The sequence below is a fragment of the Aspergillus nomiae genome (genome assembly GCF_001204775.2).
Source record: "Aspergillus nomiae NRRL 13137 chromosome Unknown contig00074, whole genome shotgun sequence".
Taxonomy (NCBI): Eukaryota; Fungi; Ascomycota; class Eurotiomycetes; order Eurotiales; family Aspergillaceae; genus Aspergillus; species Aspergillus nomiae.
The window spans coordinates 47922-71189 of record NW_015378129.1 but is presented as its reverse complement, the minus strand read 5'-3'; the positions used below and the strand labels follow the sequence as shown (position 1 = coordinate 71189).

The 23268-nt window shown below is 50.4% G+C and overlaps 9 protein-coding genes across 9 annotated transcripts; 5 read left to right on the top strand and 4 right to left on the bottom strand.

Annotated features, from left to right (window-relative positions):
• Positions 1–960: 960 nt before the first annotated feature.
• ANOM_004140 (uncharacterized protein) lies at positions 961–1333 on the bottom strand (the record flags this gene model as incomplete). The annotated part of the gene is made up of 2 exons (XM_015549397.1): positions 961–1112; positions 1168–1333. The coding sequence occupies 2 exons, from the start codon at positions 1331–1333 to the stop codon at positions 961–963; spliced, it is 318 nt and encodes a 105-aa protein (XP_015408571.1).
• Positions 1334–2838: 1505 nt separating this feature from the next.
• On the top strand, positions 2839–3324 carry ANOM_004139 (uncharacterized protein; the record flags this gene model as incomplete). The annotated part of the gene is made up of 2 exons (XM_015549396.1): positions 2839–3017; positions 3087–3324. The coding sequence occupies 2 exons, from the start codon at positions 2839–2841 to the stop codon at positions 3322–3324; spliced, it is 417 nt and encodes a 138-aa protein (XP_015408597.1).
• A 397-nt stretch (positions 3325–3721) lies between these two features.
• Positions 3722–5211, top strand: ANOM_004138 (MmgE/PrpD family protein; the record flags this gene model as incomplete). Its single annotated transcript, XM_015549395.1, has 3 exons — positions 3722–4174; positions 4233–5011; positions 5079–5211. 3 exons carry the CDS (start codon positions 3722–3724, stop codon positions 5209–5211), a joined length of 1365 nt encoding a protein of 454 aa, XP_015408598.1.
• A 398-nt stretch (positions 5212–5609) lies between these two features.
• ANOM_004137 (cytochrome P450) lies at positions 5610–7295 on the bottom strand (the record flags this gene model as incomplete). Its single annotated transcript, XM_015549394.1, has 1 exon — positions 5610–7295. One exon carries the CDS (start codon positions 7293–7295, stop codon positions 5610–5612), a length of 1686 nt encoding a protein of 561 aa, XP_015408589.1.
• Positions 7296–7648: 353 nt separating this feature from the next.
• On the bottom strand, positions 7649–8800 carry ANOM_004136 (aryl-alcohol dehydrogenase AAD14; the record flags this gene model as incomplete). Its single annotated transcript, XM_015549393.1, has 1 exon — positions 7649–8800. One exon carries the CDS (start codon positions 8798–8800, stop codon positions 7649–7651), a length of 1152 nt encoding a protein of 383 aa, XP_015408590.1.
• An 855-nt stretch (positions 8801–9655) lies between these two features.
• On the top strand, positions 9656–14454 carry ANOM_004135 (uncharacterized protein; the record flags this gene model as incomplete). Its single annotated transcript, XM_015549392.1, has 13 exons — positions 9656–9833; positions 9885–9939; positions 10001–10620; positions 10708–11255; positions 11305–11411; positions 11466–11761; positions 11876–12281; positions 12814–12947; positions 13001–13416; positions 13466–13578; positions 13630–13780; positions 13859–14196; positions 14250–14454. The coding sequence occupies 13 exons, from the start codon at positions 9656–9658 to the stop codon at positions 14452–14454; spliced, it is 3567 nt and encodes a 1188-aa protein (XP_015408591.1).
• A 565-nt stretch (positions 14455–15019) lies between these two features.
• ANOM_004134 (cycloheximide resistance protein) lies at positions 15020–17259 on the top strand (the record flags this gene model as incomplete). The annotated part of the gene is made up of 7 exons (XM_015549391.1): positions 15020–15322; positions 15379–15417; positions 15479–15489; positions 15556–15886; positions 15991–16487; positions 16539–17132; positions 17187–17259. The coding sequence occupies 7 exons, from the start codon at positions 15020–15022 to the stop codon at positions 17257–17259; spliced, it is 1848 nt and encodes a 615-aa protein (XP_015408592.1).
• Positions 17260–17528: 269 nt separating this feature from the next.
• On the bottom strand, positions 17529–19061 carry ANOM_004133 (SNG1 family protein; the record flags this gene model as incomplete). The annotated part of the gene is made up of 1 exon (XM_015549390.1): positions 17529–19061. One exon carries the CDS (start codon positions 19059–19061, stop codon positions 17529–17531), a length of 1533 nt encoding a protein of 510 aa, XP_015408593.1.
• Positions 19062–19606: 545 nt separating this feature from the next.
• On the top strand, positions 19607–23021 carry ANOM_004132 (uncharacterized protein; the record flags this gene model as incomplete). The annotated part of the gene is made up of 6 exons (XM_015549389.1): positions 19607–19645; positions 19762–21051; positions 21116–21521; positions 21584–22636; positions 22706–22870; positions 22927–23021. The coding sequence occupies 6 exons, from the start codon at positions 19607–19609 to the stop codon at positions 23019–23021; spliced, it is 3048 nt and encodes a 1015-aa protein (XP_015408594.1).
• Positions 23022–23268: the final 247 nt, after the last annotated feature.

Sequence of the window (23268 nt, the reverse complement as noted above, 5' to 3'; positions counted from 1 at the left end):
GAGTCCGAACTCCAGTGCCTATAGCTGAGACGTCTCCCCCACAGGCCCACCTTATTCAGTTATGGACTTGTATACCATGATACGATTACTACAAAAGGTCTCATCTTCTATCTTTTCTAAGGCCTGTATATGGAGTTCATGAGAAAACGCGTTGTGTTGACCTCCATACATCGACCTATCAACGATTAATACGTAAGGCGCCTGAGGCCCACATGCCGGCCGGATCATCCTACTGACCGGTCCAATCAGGGCTGCTACTCGGAACTCGGAATCCCCAGCATTCCGGCTGTGGGGCCGCATTGGAACCCTTCTTGCTGGACGATTTTTTGGTCTCCATGACAGGCACAATACAGCTTGATTGGATCATGCCTCCTGGTTATGTATCAAATGCCATAATAGTTTCACTGAAGGACTGATTATAAGGGTCTTATGTATAACAATATTACTTCCCTAGCAATGCTGTTCCTTGTTTTCCTCCGTCGCTCGTATACGACTTCGGGAGACTCTGCCTGGAGACGCAGCACACGCGCAACAGTATTCCGACACGTTGCTGCGTACGAACAGAAGTACATGCGTCATTCACTGGAAGCAATGTTAACTCCCAGGATTATCGAGACGTCTCTTGGAACGCCTGGTGGAGCAAGTCCTTTCTGATTATGACCAGAAAGGGCATGGGGCACTTCACATGGTGTCTCGTGCCTCAAGGAGGATCACAAATCCATTGAGTTAGGAAAGCAAGGGTTCTGAGAAGGTCAAGTTGAAGTCGAGCCATCCTTATACCGTTAGAACTACATATGTTTGATATGGAAGGAGGGCCCAGTAGGTATAAATGAGGGTGTGATTACTCAAACACATATATGTTACGTTCAAACGCCAATGCTATCGTGACACGTACTACCTTGCTCTAAATCAAAACCCTTCTGAACTAATACACAAATGAATGGAAGCCAAAAGCTGTCCCTAGAGATGGGCACAGGTTCCGGTTGTCAAGACCTGAGGAGTCTTCAACTTATGGTCCCCAATTGGAACATCCACCCTCTCTCCCTGAACACCACCAAATCCGCAGATCGCTCCACCGGGGTTGTAGATATGAGAAACCGTCTTCTTGATTTCTACTTGTGAGTCAGCTTGATTGTTCGATTGGCTGTCAGGAGGGGATAACCATACCAACTTCACCCGAGCCCATATTGGTTGGGAATGTCTGGGACCATTTCTCACCGTCAGGGGTGTAGAATGTGATTGAGACGGAAGAGATTTGACGCTTGTCAGAGGGGGCAGCACTAGCGAACGCCGCAAGGGAAGGGAGAATCACGGTAAAAATGGAGAGCTGCATGCTGGGTATTTTATGAGAGACCTTGATATTCTCAAAGGAGCAATGAACAGTTTGGAGTATGTATGGAGTTGCGTCTGATAGTAGAAGCCTTTTGATTTAATTTCTGCTCAGAGACAAGTGCGGCACCCAGCTTTATATGGAATTTTTCGAATGGTCCTTGAGGGTAACATCCCTAAAAATAGGAATTTAAAGGTAATTGTCCTTCTCAGCTTTGCGACGATTTCGGGACACTGGAGAGGCAGACGTAACAGTGTGATCATCAACGTAGCAAGGCCGCTGGTATCCATACAGGTCCTCGGTGGATAGCAGTCAACTGCGATCACCATTTACTCCAATACATGACGAGGGTCATGGTCGTTGGTTGGGTTTTGGGAGGATCTGCTCAAGTACGAGGCATCGCCACGGCGGAATGTGGGGACGCCCAAGAATAGCAGCGATCATCCTCGAGCAAGACCCAATAGATTCCGTCCTCGTGTTATTTAAGGCGTCCGATCCAAGTGCACAAGAGTGGAAGCTTGGTGATTTGGTACTCGGCTACCTTAGCCACACTCGCTTAGAGGTTCGACCTGCTTTCATCTGCATCCATCATGTCTAGTCAACGCAAGGAGCTATGGAGATAATTGTGATAGCTCTAATATACATGGACTAGTCAATCCTATGCCTTGATCAATGATACCAATTGAATGCAATTAAATCGACGGCTGGATCTACAAATAACTCCTCCCATTTACTTCCTACGATTGAATAGACATACTACAGGAGTAACAGAATTGATAGAAGGAGAATGGAAGTGTATCTAACGGGAAAGCATGTACATACTGTGTATGGAATCATACTCTGGTAAACATTGAGAGTACTACCTGTGAATTTCGTGGTAGTTACGGACACAAGCGCTACCAACAGCTTCAACGTAACTTCCGTTGGGTGTCAGAACACTGCTTCGATGATGAACTATTAAAAGAATTTAGGAGGTTATATTCTTAGGAGGAAAGTACGTGATTGGAGCATCGACATAGCCATGAAGCGATGCTCCTGGCTGCAGGAGACCGTCGTGAATATGCCGCCTAGGAGCATTGACCGCTCCGTAGTTGGTCGCCTTACAGGGTTCGAAACTTGAAGGGGGCCTTAAATCTATTTTCTCTACCATTGCGGCTGTGCTCCTATGCGGATCGCGATGTCAGGCTCCCAGAGTAGAGGGTCTCAGGGCGCCTGCCAGCAGCCAGTCCTCCTTGGCAGATGGCGAAGTCGACCTCGAGCTACACCAGTAGACCTACGTCGAAGACGGCTAATTTTCTGTTCCTGCGCTTGTCAGGTCAAGCTCACCCGGGGAAAAATAGTATCATCAAGGGTCGCGAAAATCTATAAATACAGACGCAATTCCCGGACAATATGCTCTCATCAACCTCATCAACAGCGCGCCTCACTATACACTACGATCTACTCCTCCTCTCAGAATACCTCTCAGAAGACCTCTCAGAACACGTCTACAATTCAATCATTCCACAATGAAGTTCTCTTTTGCTGCTATTGTCCTCGCTGCCACCTCGGCCATTGCCACCCCCATTGCCAGTAAACGCGATGGCACCTTTGTGATCAAAGATCTCAAAGCGCGCGACTCTCTCTCCAACACCATGAGCTTCAAGCTGCTTGACGGTGACGAGTTAATTGACTGCAACTTGATCTGGTGAGTTTGTATTTTGACACAACGTACACTAGGGATTCTTTAAACCTAACCAGCGCCTTTTATACATAGGAGTGCGAAAGAACCCGAAGAAAATGCCCGATGCAACGACTCCAAGCATCTGATCCGGTTTCCGGATGGCTTCGAGTTCGGCAAGTTTACCCTTGCCATTGAGCGGATTGAGCCCAACCCGATCGGTGGCCGTGCCTATTTCGACGAGAACGATGGCAAGTGGAACTGTGTAGACAACCCGTCGGACCACATCTACAAGGACTGCAAGTACGACGGTGACTACACCATTCCGCTGTGATTGATCTCTGGAGAAACATTTGGGAGATCAGTCTAGGAGCATGCAATTCTGAGTTTGCGACATGGGTGCATATATAGATGGAAGGAAAGACGCTACTAGTACATAACGCTCGTCATTCATTGATTAGATTCGCTGAAATACACTTAATATCTGTCGTTCAGAAGATCCCATGTTCCTTGCCCTAGAAACACGTTTTCCAAGAAAGATTGTTTTGTCGATCGTTCATAAAGGCTTCTTAACCCCACCGCCGGCTATGCCCACCATTGCCGAGGGCCGGAAGGTGGGGTTGACTTGTTCATGTTCAGACATGCGCCGATCAAGCACCTCCACGATCGAATCTGGATCCCCAAGGCATAATATAATGGTTGGTGTATAAGCCTACTTGGACAGTATAATCATGACAACTCGAACCGAGCGTTTAGCCACCTGGGCTTCAGGACTTCAATATGATGATATCCCACAGGAAGTGATCCAGCGAACCAAAGACCTCTTCCTGGACTGGTTCGGGTGCACGATTGCTGGTCGTCACCATGCCGCCGTGAAGGCCATTGCGATGTTTGTGCAGCAGATGGGCCCCACGTCGGGGAGGAGTGAGTTGGTAGATTGCGAGCTAGGGTTCAGCACAAGCCCGCCGTTTGCAGCCATGGTGAACGCCGCTTCGTCGCACGTTGTGGAACAGGATGACTTGCACAATCGGAGTATCATGCATCCAGCGACGGTCATCTTTCCTGCTGCGTTGGCAGTTGCCCAGGATCTGGACGCAAATGGAAGGGACTTTATTACAGCCTGCGTGGTTGGATACGAGGTAGGATGCCGTGTGGGGGAATTCCTTGGAAAGAGCCACTATGCAGTATGTGGATACCTTCAGGCTTGCGCCGCAGACTGTCACGTTAACCTAGCTCAAACAGCGTTTCCATTCCACTGCAACTGGTGGAGTCATTGGTGTAGCAGCTGCAACAGCGCGTCTTTTGGGTCTCGACGCTGCGGCAATGCTATCATCGATCGGAACTGCCGGCACCCAGGCATCGGGCTTATGGCAGTTCCTTTTGGACGCCACACATTCAAAGCAAGTTCACACTGGTAAGGCTTGCTTCGATGGAATCTTCGCCGCGTACACCGCGAAATCAGGGTTATTGGGGCCCAAAGATGTGCTGGAAGGGCCCAAGGGCATGGGCGTCGCACTCGTTCCCGATACACCCAACGCCAGTGCAATTGACGCAGACCTAGGAGTTGACTGGGCAGTACTTGGAAGTAGTTTCAAATGGCACGCGTCATGTCGGCATACGCATCCAAGCGTGGACGCATTTCTTAATATTCTGTCCACCCATGGTATTAAATTCGAAGATATCGACTCGGTCGTAACCAGAACATATCAGGCGGCCTTTGACGTACTTGGACTCAGCGGACGCGGTGAAACGGTCCATCAAAGCAAATTTAACATGGGATTTGTTCTGGCAGTAACGGCGCAGAAAGGGCAGGCCATGATAACGGATTTCACAGAGGAAGCACTGCAGGATGCTTCCTTGCGACAATTCCAAGAACGTGTTAAGATGGAGCTGGATGAAGACATAAATGCGGCGTTCCCACAAAAGTGGCAAGGTAAGGTCATCGTAACTTGCAAATCCGGTGCCACCTATGAAAAGTTTGTGGAATATTTGAAAGGAGATCCCCAAAATCCACTGACGAGGTATGTTTAATTCAATATCGCAATGATGGTGAATGCTAGCACTCAAGCTGACTGGATGGTGTCCTAGGACGGAGATTGAGACCAAATTCAAGGCCTTAGCCAAGTATGGGGAAGTTCAAGACACGGATCGCATCCAGCAAATTATCACCAAGGCATGGAACCTCGAAAATGAAGGCAGTCTCAAGGAATGGTGGCTCTAGTATTCCCGATGTGATAATCTCGTACATAGAATCGATGCTGTCTTGCGTATCCTTGGCTATTGATAGCAGTGTTATAATCGATCCCTTGATTTAGCTCTACTGTTCTATCATCTCTGGCTATGCTAAATGATATATATCCGTACTCCTTGCCGTATAGATAAGACTGTATGTTATAGTAAGCCTCGAAAGGATTGTTTTCTAGTGTGACCTTGATATTGGATCGACACGAAGGTGCTCTTTTGGCGGCCGACATCAAGTGTACTGACAGCTCCTGCTTGTTATAGAGAGCAGGCCCCACCTCATAGCCTCATGGCAAGCTTCGTGACTGATGGCTTACTCCTCGGGCTTCAACTAGCATCCATGCAATCCACCATCTGCCTGAAACCTTTGCTAAAGAGTTAAACCTGTCGACCGGTGCCTTGCAACATACTTTCGTCAAAGGGCGAAAGCATTTTAAGAAACGCGGTCGCAACTTCGTATTCCCTTTGCAAGACGTGACGATGCTGATCGGATCGAATTTGCAGGCCCAGCTGCAGATCCCGCGGTCTGACGTTGAAGCCATTCGTGTAATCTAGCGTGTCATAGACGTGCCCAGGGATGGGCCGAATATCGAAGCACCACAGTAGCCGACTGAGCGTGATGAGTAGAGTATTGGTCGCAAGATCTGCGCCTGGGCAAATACGACGACCCCAGCCGAATGAACTATGACCGATTTTGCTTGGATGCGCAGATCCCTTTTCTTGTTTAACCGATGATATGTATTCTTTCGGAAGATAAGGTAGCAGATGCGGGTCGATGTCTAAAAACCGTAAAGGGTTGAACTGATCCGGGTTAGGATAATACGTAGGATTCATATTAATTGCCCACGAATTTCCCAACATGATCGTTCCTTGAGGAATGTAGTACCCGCGATAATAATCATCTTCAGAACAAGCATGCGGTGTTCCACCCAATATAGCTACAGGGCGCCAGCGCAGAACCTCTTTGCAAAGTGCGCGTAGATACGGTAGCTTGGGTATATCCTCGAATGTAGGGAATCGACCAGGGCCCACCACAGAGTCTAACTCAGCCTGTGCCATCTCCAACACTGCTTGGTTGGTGATGATCGCCAGCATGGCTGAGCATAAAGTGGAAGATGTGGTGTCGGATCCAGCACCGAAAAGTGAAGCAGGAATGTAGCTAAAATCCCGCTCAGTCAACGGAAATACCGTGGGATCTGAGTCTCTGGTCTCGAGGAGCTGCTTGGTCAAACTATTAAAAAGAGGCTCTGCTCCCGGGGACTGCTTCGCGGACTCTATATCCTGTCGCACCACACGAACAAGTGCCATATTGGCCTCAGCCTCAAGACAACCACGGCGTTTAATTTCCGCCTTCCATGGGGCAATCCAATCGGGTAGATACTTCAGCATGGGAAAGGATTCCACCAGGTATGCTCCTGGAACATTTAAACTGGACGCATATTGCATGAATTCAAGTCGCTGTCTGATCACGGGTGACTTAGCGCTATCGACACGGTGACCATACGAGACGGCGAACACGATCGACGACGCGAGCCGGTCAAATAGCGATTCCCATTCGGCTGCACCTTCTAGTAGCTGATAGCATAGCCGACTTGACTCGGCCTGCTGCAGTACTTTGTAGTGTTCTAGGGCCCGAGGCGTCAGGGCAGAATGCAAGAGCCGGCGGCGAATGAGCCATTCTTTGCCATAAGGTTGAACAAGAATGCTGGCCATATCCCAGTATATCTCACCCATGGTGACAAACCGTGGGCGGGTGCTGTATTTTTTAGACCGTTTTTCGAGCAGCTCCGAGGCAATTGACGGGTCAGATATGACCACTGTTGGCCGGCGACCTAGCCATATAGTATATATTGGGCCATATATCCTCGACCACTCCTGGAACTTGATCCAGGGGTGCTTCGACGGGATTTGAAGCTTGTTGCCAACCAGTGGAATGGGGCAAGGACCAGGAGGAAGGCACGTCCACAAGTACACATCGTGGACGACAATTCCAAGGAAGATGAGAATGGCGCCGCAGCTGATCCCCAAGACTGGACAAGAGAGGAGGGAGTGTATATAATCCATGATACAGTTTGATGTTCTGTCACTGAGCAAGTATTGAAACGCGCGAGACTTCTTACAAGCTACTGGCACAGACTGTACCTAGAAAGACATTTCAGCTTCGGCAGTCCCCAGTGACAGAGATGATAATTTAACTGAGTACTGCGGGGAACAACAAGGCTGTCTTCTAAATTCCAGTGGGAGTGAGGCAAGTGGCGGCGGGACTACTAATGGCGTTGGTACATGTGGGGGAAAAGGCCCTATCGCACTTGCTACGTTGCTCTTCCCTGGCTATATTCTTGACAATGACAATGCCACGGGTATGTACAAAGGCCGAAGAGATACAACCGAATAAATGAAAACTACCACTACCAGGACTATAGACTGGGCTTGATAGGGCTTGGATACTTCACAAACGCGAGGGGACCTGTAGTTGCCAAAACCCCACTGGCTTTCCCGGTGATTCTTGGATCTTGCCCAATATAATTGGCTGGGTATCCAACGTCAAGTGGCTTGACGCGCTCGAGGTATTCGATCTGGGCTTCGGTGAGACGGATCTCCAGCGCCTTGAGGTTGTCTCGGAGATGCTCGATCTTTCGCCCACCAATTATGGGAAAGACATACGGCGCTTTCGATAACACATAGGCCAATGCAATGGCCGTAACGGAGTCCACCCCATGCTCAGCTGCTACCTTCTCAAGTGCCTCGCTCATTCTAGCTTCTTCTGCACTCTGGGTCACAGACCCGATTGCGCGGAGGGCTTCGCCTTTGCTTTCCCGGGCCTTAAGCTGTTTCTTCGATTGAAACTTCCCACCGCCTATTGAATCCCATGGTGCAATTGCCATACCAAAGTGCCGCGCCATTGGAAGAATATCCTTCTCAAGATCACGGCGAAGAACGTTCCATCGGCCTTGATAAATACTGAAGGGTGTCTTTCCCTTTGCTTTCGCGTAATAGTTTGCCGCAGACACGACCCAAGCAGGGGTATTAGACACCCCAAGATACAGCACTTTGCCTTGTTGTACTAAAACATGAAGGCTGTCCATTACCTCCTCGATCGAGGTAGTTTGATCCCACCAGTGAACATAGAGAATATCAATCCAGTCTGTTTGCAGTTTTTGAAGCGAGTCTCGCAGTGACATATGTAGGCTTCTCCGGGAATTGCCCGAATAATTCACATAAGAGACCTTTCCAAGCTCATAGTCGCGGTAGGACGTGGTGTACTTGGTCGCAATCACCACGTTATCACGATTGCCACGAGCCTTCATCCATTCGCCAATCCATCGCTCCGATTGCTCATCCTGGTAGTTGTTCGAGGTGTCAATACAGTTTCCTCCTGCATCAACGTATGCATCCAAAAGTTCAAAGGCCTTCGGCTTCGACATGCTACCCATGAAGCTCGACCACGACTCTCCAATGGACATGCCCCCGAGCTGTAGAGGAGACACTCGGATACTGGCAGACGCCGAGAGAGGTCGTAAGCGCCCCAGTGGCGTTGCAGGCTCAGGTGCAGGCTGAAGGAATGACATCTTGATGCTCTGTTCGCTATTCTTATAACGATTTGCTGAACCACTTTGTTGTTGCGTCCCACCTTTATAGCTCCAAGACCAACAACCAGGTGATAGTCACTTCCCCTCCGGTGACTGATGATTTGGATAACCCCCAAGAGTCCAGGATCGATCCGCTCGTCTCGGCAGACTAGCTGTTGACGCCAATCTCCGGTGAGAACGAGTTCCAACCCACATTCCCCACATCATGATGTGGCGGTATCTACGGTATCCCCCCACACGGCGTTCACCCATGATTTTTAGGCAAAGAGCCAATTTAGATGCGTTCACGGCAATGGTCCTAACAGTAAATGCCGGGCCAATGGTATTGCGCTGTGAAGCAGAAATGGGAAGTTGGGTGAAGGAAGTGAATGATCACAGTGAATGCCGAAGTGGTCAAGAAACATGGCACATACCACAAAACCTAAATATTGCTCTCTTGCGAGTGTAACATGAGCTTCAGACTTTGTCAGGGGCACCTGGCATGGACTCTACCTCACAAATGAGGTGCCTGCGTAGGCTAATGTTCACCAGTTACGCACAAACAGGTGAGTAGCACCTTGCTCGATGGATACTCCTCTGTAGCAGAAGCTCTATGGCACATGTACCCCAACGAATCCTCGCCTGCTGAGGTACACTAAGGTGGTTTAAGGCGAGCTGTTAATTCAAGCTTATGTCGAATCATATGTTCTTTATGGCTAAAATAGATATTCGATGAAGGGTGGAGTGCATTATACAACGAATTACAGGCCCACGGTTTGATATGCGATGCGGGGTTTCCCCGCATCCGGGGTAAAGGCCTAGTCTCGTTCATGGCGTCCCATACTGCGCATATCCATGAACGCTCACCCATCCCATATTCAGTATCAATTTCAACGTCTTGTGAAGAAGTCCAACCCCCAACGATATGAAAGCCATACGAAGGGCGAAGCCACGGAGGGTCCCGTGTCCCTTGTGCCCCAAATCATTCACTCGTACAGAGCACCTACAGAGACATCTTGGATCCCGTACGTGGGTGATTGAGAATGGATATATTGCGGCATTTGTTTGCTAACAGCGCATTCAGACGGCGTAGGGAAAGCTGTAAGATGCCCCGAATGTGGAAAGGAGTTCATGCGCAAGTACGTCGCTACTGAATTAATACATAGCCGGTTCACAGCAACTAATGAGACTCTACTGAAGGGATGTGATGAAACGCCACCTCGCCAAATGCCAACTCAAACCGCGGACAATGTTCGTGGAAGAAGCAGGAACTACCACGACTGGTGCCCCTGTACCTGACAGACAAGTAATCATGCCAAATATGGATGCCATGGATACTTCTGCCCAGGGTACCCTGAATGGAATCAATAATCTACCAACTAAGAAACATAGCCGAAGGTCTGAGGGGAGCCACCCACAGTTAATAGCCCAGGAAAATGACCCTGAAGGAACGGAAGCCAGTCAATCATGTATTCTTCCTGACAATTCCTTGGCTGAGCTCCGGTGGAGTGATAGCCAGTTCGAAGACATACAATTGCTGCTTGACCCGATGCTGTTTGATCGAGTGGAGCACAACCACTGCCTGCAATGGCCATCTGGTGTTGGTGTTCCATGCATTGACATTGATCCGGCTGACACATTCAGTTTCCTCGCCCGAATTTCCAGCCAGGAGAGTGCTTCGCTGCAAACTCGTTATGACTGTAGCGCATTACAGAGGAAAGGGTGGGAAGGATCCAGGGTGACCGATGGTACTGCTGGGAGACAGGGAGCACTACCACCGACAGATCTTCCCTATTCTCTCACTGATCCCTCGTCCGGCAGTATGTTTCACTATTCTTTTGGCCTTCCCAATAGTAGCATCACAGTCAAAGATTATTTTTTGCCTCGTATATCTAACAATTCTGTAGGTGCCGCCTGCGAGTCGTGGTACCACGCATGGCTATCTTCTGCGCAGGCCCCTTTGTCTTCACAACCAGCATACCAAATCGTACATCAAATCCGAAACCTTTCCCAGCACTCCAGAATTATGCATACATGGTCTCCACAACTCGAGAAGGACTGTATTCGCTTCTTCAGTCCCAATAACATCGAGAGATTCATCAAGGTTTACTGGACAGCGTGGCACCCTCATTACCCAGTTATTCACAAGGCAACATTTTCCATCAGCAGTGCCCCCGCGCACCTTACAGCGGCCATGGCCGTCATGGGGGCGTGTTTCTCGCAAAACGCAAACGATAATCGCAGTGCGAAGCTATGGCTCAATGGTGTGGAAGAGATGGTCTTCACTAACAAATATTTTGGAGACCTTATGCTGCAGGATCCGGCCACCGTGAACATTCGGGATATCGTACAGCTCCTCCAGGCAGCATATTGTGTCTGTACTTTCCAAATCAGCGAAGGAAGTCATATTAGCCGGCGGAGGACTCGGCGTCAACGTTTTAGTATGCTCGTTTCAGTAAGAAGTTGTCTTAGGCTCTCGTGTCTCAGTCACTAACTCAGGGTAGCTCGCTAGAGACTTGAACCTCTTCAGTATCACACACAGAAATCTTGACTCGGTACGGGGAGGTGACTTCTGTTGGGACACTTTTATTGCAACCGAGGAATGCATTCGGTAGGTGCAAGCAAGGGACAACCTGCTCGTACAGCCTGCTAACGTCATGAATAGCACTATGCTATTCATATATATACATGACACTGGGTTTGCAATCTTCAGCAATTACCCACCCCGCATGAGAATCCAAGAAATGTCATTGAGCATGGCATGCCCTGAGGCTTGTTTCCAAGCACAGACCGCAGCAGAGTGCCTCACGGCGATTCGAACGTGGACGGGACATCAACTATGGGGTTGCAGAAGGACAATGCGTGAGATCGTGCAGGTCATGTTCTGTAGAGATATTAACCTCGATATACGCGAGTACATCTCCCACCTGGGAATACTGAACCTTTGGATTGTGTGCTCCGGTAAGAACACTGCCGCGGTCAATAACTAGATCTGGCCCATACGGCCTCTCAAACGTCCTTCGACTCAGTTCTTGCCCAACGTATGTAACCATCTACTGACTATAATCTATGCAGCACTTTGTGCCGAGGCATTTCAGATCAATTCACTTATCAGCGTCGACACACAACTCCAGCCTATACGGAGAGCGATCCACAACTGGAAATTAGCCTGGAACCAGCGATTCACGATTCACGATAGTTTTGGCTTACCAAAGGAGGAGGATACTATCTTGGTGGGTAATGAGGACGATTGGCGACGCTTGGGCTTTTTCCAGAATGCTTCCGAATATTGGTTACTGCTAAATATCCTGATTCGAAGAATTGACGAACGGCAGCAAGCCCGACATGATCAGTCGGTTCAATCCGATGTTGAACTCGCCACCCTGGCTATTGACAGACCATATACGCCGTCGAGATGTGATTCACCCCCAATGGCAGATCTGAAGCATCTCATATCAGAACATCATCGACAATTCAAGCCGTATGCATAACTCCGGGACAGTGTTCATGACCTTGTATAGCGTTTGGACGCTACGCCTCAAGCCGTAATCTTCTTGTGATCCTTGTCAGGGCTAATGAATGTGTCATTCATGTAATAAGTCCCTTCGTAATAGTGTATGTGATAGCATGTACCAGTTGATGAATATTCCCGGAAGCAGGGCCCTAGTCACGGAAGATTTGGATAAGGTGTAGATATCCTCACGTGGGGACACTTGTCCCTTTGCGATACGCTTTCTCGGCCGACCTTTACCATCCTATGCATTTGTCGTACAATTATAGCAATACTGTGGATCAGCAATCGAATATTATGTGGTTGTTTGTTCGGCTATGGCGTGTGTCCCCCCATCCGCCACATTTTTATTACCCCACAAACTCATGGAGTGACATCGAGAGATGGCAGACTGCCTCGGCAGCTAGGAGCCCATGACCCTATTTCTGCGACGCTATGAACAATGCTTTTCTCTTTTATAATGACGGATCTCTCTAATGGCATTCTTGTAAAACCGTCATAGGGGATATTCTTGCTCCTCTACCATTTTCGGTCGGCATCAGACCACTACAGCTGTCTATACGATGGACCCTACTACCAAGCCCTTGCCCCTATTATCCGAGGAATCGCGAATTCATATCATAGTTGTTGGAGCCGGTGAAGCCCCCTCCGCGCTGCCATCTTTAGTGTTACTAAGATCGTTGGAATAGGGTTCGCGGGTCTCGGCACTGCGATAGAATGCCGTCGTCGGGGTCTTTCTGTCACAGTTTATGAGCGGTTCCCCGAACTGAAGCCACTTGGTGATATAGTCTCGTTCGGGTCCAATGGGGGCCGGATCTTTGCACGCTGGGGCTCGGTGGTTGACCGCATGCTACCTGTTAGCATCAAGCTCCAGGACTACGGGTTTCGCATTCACAAGTACACGGGAGAGCACGTCCATACGCAAGACTCCTTGCCACTTGATCGACAGGCTCCCACGATCAATGGACATCGGGGAGAGCTGCACCAGATTCTGTTCAACTATGCTCGAAATGAGCTTAATATTCCCATTAATCTAGGCTGTGAGGTTACCGGGTACTTCGAGAGCGCCAGTGGCGCAGGGATCCAGCTCGCATCAGGAGACAAAGTGCACATGTACCATGATCCGTGCAGTGCCGTCCACTGACAGATGCTAGGTCTATGGAGATGTTGTCATCGGCTCCGATGGTGTCCGCTCTCAAGCTCGATCCTTAGTTCTAGGACGTGAGACACGCCTCCAATCTAGCGGCTATGCGATCTATCGCGCCTGGTCTGTCACCCATTCTACTCATCTGGCCACACGATGCTGAGTGTCTGCAAGGTTTTCAAACGAGGATATCCTGGCCGATCCCCTGACTCGACATCTCTCTGAAAATGGCGATACGTTCAATGGCTGGATTGGTCCGGATGTGCATCTACTGGTTTCAACGTTGAAAGGGGGGAAGGACGTCTGTTGGGTACTCACGCATAAGGTGGGTGCCACATCACCTCCGACGATCGTGAGCTATGTCGTGGCCAAACTAATCCTGAGAAAACGTCTGGATTCGTAGGATGCATCTGATATCAGCGATCGCTGGTCCTTTCCGGGTAAGCTTACGGATGTCTATAAGGTTTTAGAGGGTTGGGACCCGATCTGCCACCGGATCGTTTCGAAAACCCCCGAGTCAGCTCTGATCGATTGGAAGCTCATCTGGCAAGACCCTTTGCCGACCTGGGTTAGCAAGCACGGGCGTATTGCGCTTGCTGGAGATTCCGCTCATGCATTCCTCCCGACATCCGCTCAGGGAGCAACCCAGGCGCTAGAGGACGGTGTCACGATCGCCATTTGTCTGAGCCGGGCTGGCAAATACAGGATTCCCGATGCTCTCCATGCCTTCGAAAAGATTCGGTGAGACCAAAACCCTCAGGTTGCACATGGGCCCCTCTGATTCGGTAATGCAGGTACGATCGCGTGCGCAAGGTGCAAGAAACAGGTAAAACCACTCGGGATAAATGGCACAATGCAAGCTGGGATAATGTAAAACGCGATCCCAAGGCCATCGAACTGCCGCGAGAAGACTGGATATTGAACCATGATGCCGAGCAGGATGCCAACAATATGTGTGATCAAATCTTCGGTGCCATCAGGGGTGAAAGTAGATTATGAGGTAGCTGTTCGGATTCGGAATAACATAGCTCTGTGTATAATGTAGTGGCGAGAATAGTCTCTTATAGCCAAATACGAGTCCCCATCGCAGAGTCCTTCCCAAACACTTTACATTGCATCCTAGTAATTATCGCCCACTACGGAAAGCTATAACTGATACAGCACATCTGATTATATTGGGCGCACAGGTACGTCCAGCTGCACTTGCGTGTGCACGAATAGATGCAACCGTGTCAAATCCAGTCCGACTCCTCGGCGTCAAATCAAGCGACTCTAGCTATGTATCTAGCACGGCCTGAGAGGTGCATAGTCTGAATGTGATCTGTATAACTTTGGACTGACCGACAATCCAGGTGGGGGATCGGGTAAATTGTTCCCCACAAGAATCTTGGTGTCCATGCGTGTGGGGGAAGCTTTAACCTTCTAGGTTTAGTGACAGCCGAGTAAGGAAGTAGAGCAGGAGTTTCAGTTGGTTTTCGGGTTTCATGAAGTGTTCTCTAGATCCAGGCCTGACGCATCGGAACGGGTGAAGCACTAGGGTCGAATGTCTCACCGACAACCTTATATGAACACTGCACCAGCTGCTTTCGTGCATTCTCTTTTGCAATCCAGATATCAAGGCCTTCCTCTGATCATTTCAGCCCACGCATATTTGAGGCTAGGGCATACCATCATGGCGTTTGGAATGTTAGAATGCAAAGATGGTGAATCACCTCCTGGAACAGGTGCCTACGCTTCCTTGTCTTCCCTCTGCTGCTTAGTGCTGATAGCAGCAGTGATTCTCAGCCAACAGTCATATGTGGAAAGTAGCAGCGATGCTTCCTCTTCCTCAGCGAAGGGCCCCCATCAACGTCGTGGAATTGTCTTGGTACATTCGTAGCAACCCATTTCCCGTTTGTAACCTAAGCTTACAATGCGAGGCAGGTTCCTCAACCTTCAGACTCTCCAAATGACCCTTTAAATGTAGGTTCGGTGCTGTCGTTCCATCTATATATCAACATACTAACATGGATCAACCATTCAGTGGCCACAGTGGTAAAGGACAATCCTTTTCCCCATGGTACTCGGAATACATATTGATGCTCAGCCATTGTGTTGCAGGAGAAAGGATTTCATCTTGCTCATTATCAGTCTCCTATCCGCGATTGTAGGAGCATATGGACCCATGTTAGGCCCTGGGTTTGTCGAAATCTCTGATGAGCTTGATGTGAGCGTGAATGAAATATCACAAGCTACCTCCTACCTGGTGTTGGCGATCGGGATTGCTCTTCTGTTCAGCAACCCGCTGGCCAAGTGTTATGGGAAACGGCCCGTGTATCTGGTCTCTGGGCTATTGCTGTTCGCATCAAGCATCGGGGCTGCCCTGACACATGACTATAGCTCGTTCCTGGCGTGCCGGCTGGTGGGAGGCTTAGGAATGGGTCCGTTTGAGGTTAGTACACGTCCTGCTTTACATGGTAACTCACGTCGCTGGGACTTTGCCCTTTGCTTCGGGGCTATCGCAAGGCCTCACTCATTCCTACTCACACCTTGTAGGTTCTTGTGCAATGTACGATAGGAGACTTGTATTTTGTGCATGAACGCGCCTCGCGCATAGCTTTCTGGAACCTGTTCCTGGTGAGCGGGATCTCGGCCGGGCCGATTGTGAGTGCGTATATTATCCAGTATGCAGGGTATCGCTGGACCTTTGGCGTATGCGCCATTTTTTACGGCGTCCTGACCATCGCCCTCTTCTTTCTTGCCCCGGAAACTGCATATATCCGCGTGGTTAGCCCTCCTCACTCCTCGAATGAGGCCTCGAGTATCGAGCAGCAGGACACGTATGCCGTGCCAGGCAAGGACGCCCCTCAGCCGGGCTCTGGGAGACTACACGATATTGAAAAGGAACCCCAAGATCAACATGATCCACCGGAGACAAGCCACTCTCCGCGAATCACACAGCGAAAGGATTCCTATTGGAGGTCCCTCCGAGTGTACACGGGCAGATACTCGAATGCCTCACTCGTGAAGGTCATTAGCCGTCCGTTTATCTTGTAAGCACCAACTGTTACCTGGACTCCTCGACCATAGACTAAGCGCAGTAGGTTTCTCTATCCTGGTATCCTTTGGGCATTCCTAACCTGGGGTACAACAATCACGTTCACCATTGCTTTTAGTTACGTCAACGGGGTGATTTTCAACGAGCCTCCATACAACTTTACCACTTCACAGATTGGCCTCATCAATATTTCACCATTAGTCCTCAGCGTGGTGTCCGAGATCATCTCGGGGCCTCTGTGCGATAGAATCTGTTTGTACCTGACGAAGAGAAACAATGGGTACTATGAACCCGAATTTCGGCTGGTCCTGATGCTGGTGGGCTTCGTCCTGGGTGTAGCTGGGTTCTACGGGTTTGGGGCTACCGTCCACTACAAGACACACTGGACGGGGCCCGTCATCACATACGGGCTGGTCAATGCCTCCCTCGCATTTTGCTCGACGTGTGTCTTCGGATACATCATTGACGCCTATACTGCCCTGGGTGAGGAGGCCTTTGTGGCCGTCAACTCTCGTAACTTCCTCAGTTTCGGAATCCTTTATGTGATCAATGAATGGCTCGCAAAGGACGGAACACTGAAGGTGTTTGTCGTCCTGGGGAGCCTTTTTATCTTCACCAGTCTTCTCACCATACCAATTTGGTAAGTCCAACCTCCAGGAGGGCCCTTTCAACGTTAACCAGCTTGAATATCTAGGGTCTTCGGCAAGAGATTCAGGGCAAGGATTGACAAGATTGTCTGGTTGAAGAACTACATGCGGGACTCTTAAACATGGCTCGATGTGGTTTTTGCGGTTCTACAACTGCGAGATGCCAATACGCGACACTTTTCTGTCTAATGTTGTCTCCCTGTGGTCTTTTTCTCAGCAACTCCCTTTCCTTTCACCTTCAATCTTAGTTTTACTCCTCCGGTAAGCAACAGCATAGCTGTCCATGATCTTCAAAGTGTCAGTGGCCATTATATATCACCTAAGATGGAAGCTCTCCCGTAAATTGTTATCTGGTAGAACAAATTATACAACATGCAATGAGTATATACCTAGTCGGTAAAAGGCAAGTCGAAACAGGGGCCAGTACTCTGTCGGCCAGTGGGGGTTTTGTCGAGCCGGGACATCTCTCGCCATAGCTGCCCTGTCAGCGCTTCTTGATCGACAATACCGGCAGCCGTACTGCGCCGTCGCGTGCGATCTGGTTGCTGTTCACCCTCCGTGAGCGCCGAGTCCGATGTTGGGGGCGTGGGAGTCTCCTCCAGCATCTGTTGCTGTTGTTGCTCCGATATTGCCGCAGCGACGCGTTCCTTCCACGTCTTCTCTTCTGTCTCCTTCGCAAGAACTGCATAGTGTGCCCGCCGGTACACCCCGACAGAGCTTAGGGTGAGGGCGATCAGTTCATACGCAAAGAGAACTGGCAACGCGTAGTCGAGTTGCGGGTTGCAGCCACCGGACCAGATGTCCACCAGCACCTGGAAAATGCTGTGTGCTGGCAGCGCATAACCCCACTGATAGAACCCTGGGGATAGTTCGAAGGGAAGCAGGATCGAAGTGATATTCAAAACGATCCATGAGATGAGAGCCATCGGCACACCTGGTGGCGGGAGCCAGATGGTGAAAACATCGAGGACGAGAAAGTTGCAATGGGCAAACAGCCACAAGGCCATCCAGGTCAATGCGAACTGACCACCATTGACGTTCCACCCATGGCGAAAAGCCCAGATGGCGCCAGTTGTACAGAGCGATCCAGATAGTGTGTATAACCCTGATATGAGCTGGCGGACGGTGGCAATTCGAGGCGCTGCTATGGAGAGATAGAGCTGAAACTGCTGGTACAGGCCATTGATGTAACCCAGGAAAAAGAATTCCTGGATTAGAATTAAGATAATCACCAAGGTATTGTAGATGAGTCGGGATCCTTGAGTGGTGGGCTGGATGTTGATTGAGGCCAGCGTCCAGGGGTTGGTGAATGCCGCGATGGCGGCGGGATCCGTGCCGTTCAGATCCGTAAGTGCCTGCATGCCATTTGCTTGGGAGTAGGCCACTCGCGCAGCTTCCGACAGGGATTGCATATTAGCCGCAATGGCAGAATCCGCCGTGGTGGGGTACCGCGCTTCATTCCATACCAGAGTGAGAATGTCGCTATTGTTGTAGGAGGCTGCCGCGGAACCTCCTCCGAATGCGGCCGCCAGGCGATTCGATGCATTCACAGACGTGTACAACCCGCCCCAGTAATCAATATTACACACGGCAGATCTCACGGTGCTCGGCTGGGGATAGGCCGACACTGATTGCTCACTCAACGTGGGGAAACCTGGGCCCTTCAGCTGCTCATACGCGGTACGTACCGCGCCTCCCACCGCTCCCCCATCGTAGTCGACAAAGACGACGTGTAGGTTATGAATGTGCGTGGTCTGCTGGAAAAGAGACCCGAACAGGTAACAGAACAGACCGAGAAAGAGGAGTTGCAGTACTATGAAGTTCAGACCCGCTGCCTTGAGCAATCCCAATCGACGCCGGCGAACGAAAGGGTCGTGGATGCTGGGATGCGGTTGGTGGCGCGCTTTGGGGTAGAAATGCATTGTTCGCCGGGGGCTCTCATGGAATGCAGTCGAATGTGGCCGGAGATTGTTCAACTCTCGAGCATGATTAACGTTCTCCCATGTTGGCCATCCGACGTATATATATATCTCTACTGAGTTGAGGTGAGAGTTTCGGACGAGGCCGAACACGGTTTCTCAATCACGCCCGCACGTAACGCTGGATACTAGAAGACTTCTGAGTCCATCCGATATGGAGACCAGCTGGGTTGCATGATCGCCCTGGTTTGACATCTGCGACTGGTGTCTCGATTTGCTAAGCTGCTCGTCAGCATGAGATAATGATCTTATCTCTGGCGATCGTCGTCCACACCGGTCAGGTGACTCCGACCGTGGCTGAGTCAGCTGTCGCGCTTTCCGTCCTGCAGATTCAGGCATTCGTCATACTACTTACTTTCCTTGCCGGACTTGCCCATCTCAAAGAAACTGTCCGCGCCAACCGTGAAGATGCGCCTCTCCCTCATACATGTCCTGGTTTGCACATCGGACACGACTTTGACAATTGACGCTTTACTTTCGCGCATGTGATGTCCCTGTTGACCAGCTCTGCTGATCTGCGTCCGGAGGTAACGTTGAGCTTCCCTAGAAAGCGACCGAGCGGCTCCACTGGAGGAGTCCACTCCATATTTCCAGCTGATATATTCTCCGAATCCCTACACTGATACCAGATCATGATAAATAGGCCTCACGTCCCTCTGCCCTCCCCGGCTCCAATAATGACCTTCTCCTTCCCATCACGAGCCCTGGTGATGACGAACGAGAGCCATTCCTTGACGGCCTCCACCCGAGGCAGCCGGGTATCGTCGCAGTAGTAATCGAACATCTAACCGACAGATGGCGGCAGACGCGGCAATTTGTGACATCGGAGGAAGGGATCGGGGTCCTCAAATGTGGTCTGGCATACCTCCTCGGGTCCCTGGCCACGTTCATCCCCGCGGTTGCGGCATTGCTAGGTCCTCAGGAAGGAAAGCATATCGTCGCCACCATCACGGTGTACTTCCACCCCGCGCGGTCGAAAGGCAGCATGTATAAAGCCCTGATATGCGCCGCACTCGCATTTATCTATGCCGCATTCATCTCGCTCACAAGCATGTACGTCACCATATACTTTAACCAACGGCGCATGATCGAACTGGGCCATGTCCTGGTTTTGATCATTTTTGTCGGCCTTGGGTTCGGCTTTCTAGCGTGGACAAAGCAAAGGATGAGCGACCCGCTAGTCAACGTGGCCTGCTCGCTCGCATCGCTGGCACTGATTGTAGTTCTCACCAAAGAAGGAGCCATCCAGCGGGGTAGTGTGTCGCTCGCAAAGGTGTCGCAGGTCCTGAAGATGCTCCTCATGGGGATTGGTGCGACGATGACGGTATCGTTTCTGGTCTTCCCGGTCTCTGCACAGAAGAAACTCCGGTCGAATCTGGCCGTGGCCACTAGGTCAATGGCGATCATGCAATCTACCATCACCGAGGGATTCCTCCGCAGGACAGCACACGAGTTCCAAGGATTCGATTATACCGGTGCGGCTACGCGTCTGAAGAAGGCCCATGGGGAGCTAGACAAGCTGCTATATGAGACAAAGTTGGAGCAGTACGTAGCAGGCTGGGAGAGAGTACACGATCATGAGGCAAAGCTGGTTCACTGGGCACATGGCATCGTGCATACTACGGGCGCTCTGCACAGCTCGGCACTTTTAGCTTTGGAGACGCTTAAGCGACCGAAGTTCGAAGACCATCCTCTTGATGGTCGAACTGCGAATGCGTCCGCGGCTACGTGCAACGACCAGGAAAGCACGATATCCGCCGCCGATGCTGCCACACTACAGCCGGTGGACCTGGTGATGTTGGAAACGAATGCGCCAGGCAACGGTCAACCAGTCTCAGGACAACTAGATCGAATTATCAACCAGCGAGTCTTGGATAGCTTCTTAGTGACGGAACTTTTCGATTCTTTTGTTGACCGACTGGGTCCGTCTGTGGTATTTTCCCCTGGTTTACTACTATTTGTATTTCCCAAGTTCTGTCCTTACTAACCCGTGACAGCGATCGCTAACTCTTACTTTAACGAATATATGCGCGGAAATCCCATTGGGACTATCGCTTGACGACAGGGTTGCTCTGAGCCCCAACTCCGCTGCCATCCTAAGCCAAGCGATTGACGAGTACCGCGCGGCCCAGAGGGATGCATTTGGCTTGCTGTACCGAGAGAAACAGGACATGCCGAATGGCACATTCGAGAAGGAAGCATGCTTCAAAGAGGTGGCCGCTATCTGCGCGCATTTCAGCTACTCGCTACTGAAATTCGGGGAACAATTGGGAGAGGTGTTGACGATTCTCACGGACTTGGAAGTTGCCACCGCTGGGTACCACAGAAAGAAATCGTGGAGTTGGATCAAGTTCTGGCGACGAGGTGTATCTAGAAGTCGAAATATGGAGCATCCGAATGCTGGTGAGTACCACAAACCAGGCGTCATATGGCTTGGCATATTCATAAATACTGATCAGGCGCAGGTCCCAGACTTTCCCTGGCCGAAGTCGCTCCGGTCGATCACACGGAGTTACACGGAGCATCCAGCCTCGACAGACCATCCCGGTTACATTCAGTTGGAGATACAATTAGCCGTCATGTCTGGAAAGCATTGCGCTTCTTCCGACAAGACGAAACTATATTCGCTTTCAAGGTCGGTATTGGCGCGGCACTCTTTGCCTTGCCTTCATTCCTCTCTTTCACACGGCCCATCTATCTTTACTGGAAGGGGGAATGGGGCTTGGTGTCGTACATGTTAGTTTGTTCGATGACAATCGGGGCGTCAAACACCACTGGATATGCTAGATTTTTGGGAACGTGCATTGGAGCACTCTGTTCCATTCTCGTCTGGTCGATTGCGGGCAGCAATGCCTTTGGACTGGCACTTTTGGGGTTCATCATGGCCACATGTACCTTCTACATCAGTCTGCTCAAAGGCCAGGGCCCGTTGGGTCGATTTATAATGCTGACCTATAACCTTTCCGTGCTCTATTCGTTCTCGTTATCCCAAAGCAGCGCCGACGAGGATCCCGATGAGAGAAGTGGTAACAATCCGGATATCACTAAAATCACCCTTCACCGAGTCGCAGCAGTCCTCTCCGGCTGTATCTGGGGTATTATTGTCACTCGAGGTGTTTGGCCGATTAGTGCTCGGAAGAAGCTCAGGACCACCTTGAAGCTGATTTGGCTCCGATTAGGTCGCATCTGGGAATCAGACCCCCTGACTAGAAGAACCACGAATCCGGCGGTTGCTGCTTTCTATATGACGCCCGAGGACCGACTCAAAATGCAGGATATGCTGGCGGATTTAGAGACTCTTCGCGTTGCAGCCCGGTACGAGATCGAACTGAACTCCCCCTTCCCCGACACCGCATATGGCAAGATGATCCAGCACACTCAATCCATCGTGGACGATCTCCATGCCTTGGATTTGCAACTGCAAGGTATCCCTCCTACAGAGACACAACTGTCTTTGCTACGGTACACGTCGAGAGAGAGACAGACTCTGTCAGGGCAGATCGGTCAGCTTCTGGGAGGTAAGTTCATCCGTCCTTCAATGCAGCGTGCCTTGCAGTAGACGAGACATCATTGACGCCAAATCTCAGTCATCGCTTCGTCAATCACGCATGCATGCCGACCGAACCATATCGACCTTTCCAAGGCAAAGCATTCACGTGACCGGCTTCTGGCCACGATTTTCCTCTATCGCACTGGGGACGAAACGTCTTCATCGGCGCTTGCAGAGACATACAGCCTATTGTATGCCTATGGTAAGTTCTGCCACCGTCGATCTTGGCATCCATCGCGTAGCTGATGCGTGGTCCAGTTCTTGTTATCGATCAGATCATTAGCAGGATGACGGAGATTCTGACCGATGTCAGCCGCATGTCGAGTGTCATCGAGGAAGGTGTAGTAGATTAGAGGCGCCGCTACTATTTTGGGCATGCTGTGGCAATGTCAACACCTCAGATGCATGGATGCTAGGCAGTGGCCGGCAATTGACTGATCGCCTGGTCGCAGGCCCAGCCTACCAAGATGTTGACTCAAACAATGTCGATATTCTACTCATCACCCCCATCACCGTTTTTAACATGGAATTAAAACCGTTCATGTGCGGAAGGGAGTTAGGATCTCGGCTGCGGTCTCTGCCGAGAAACACATCGTCCAA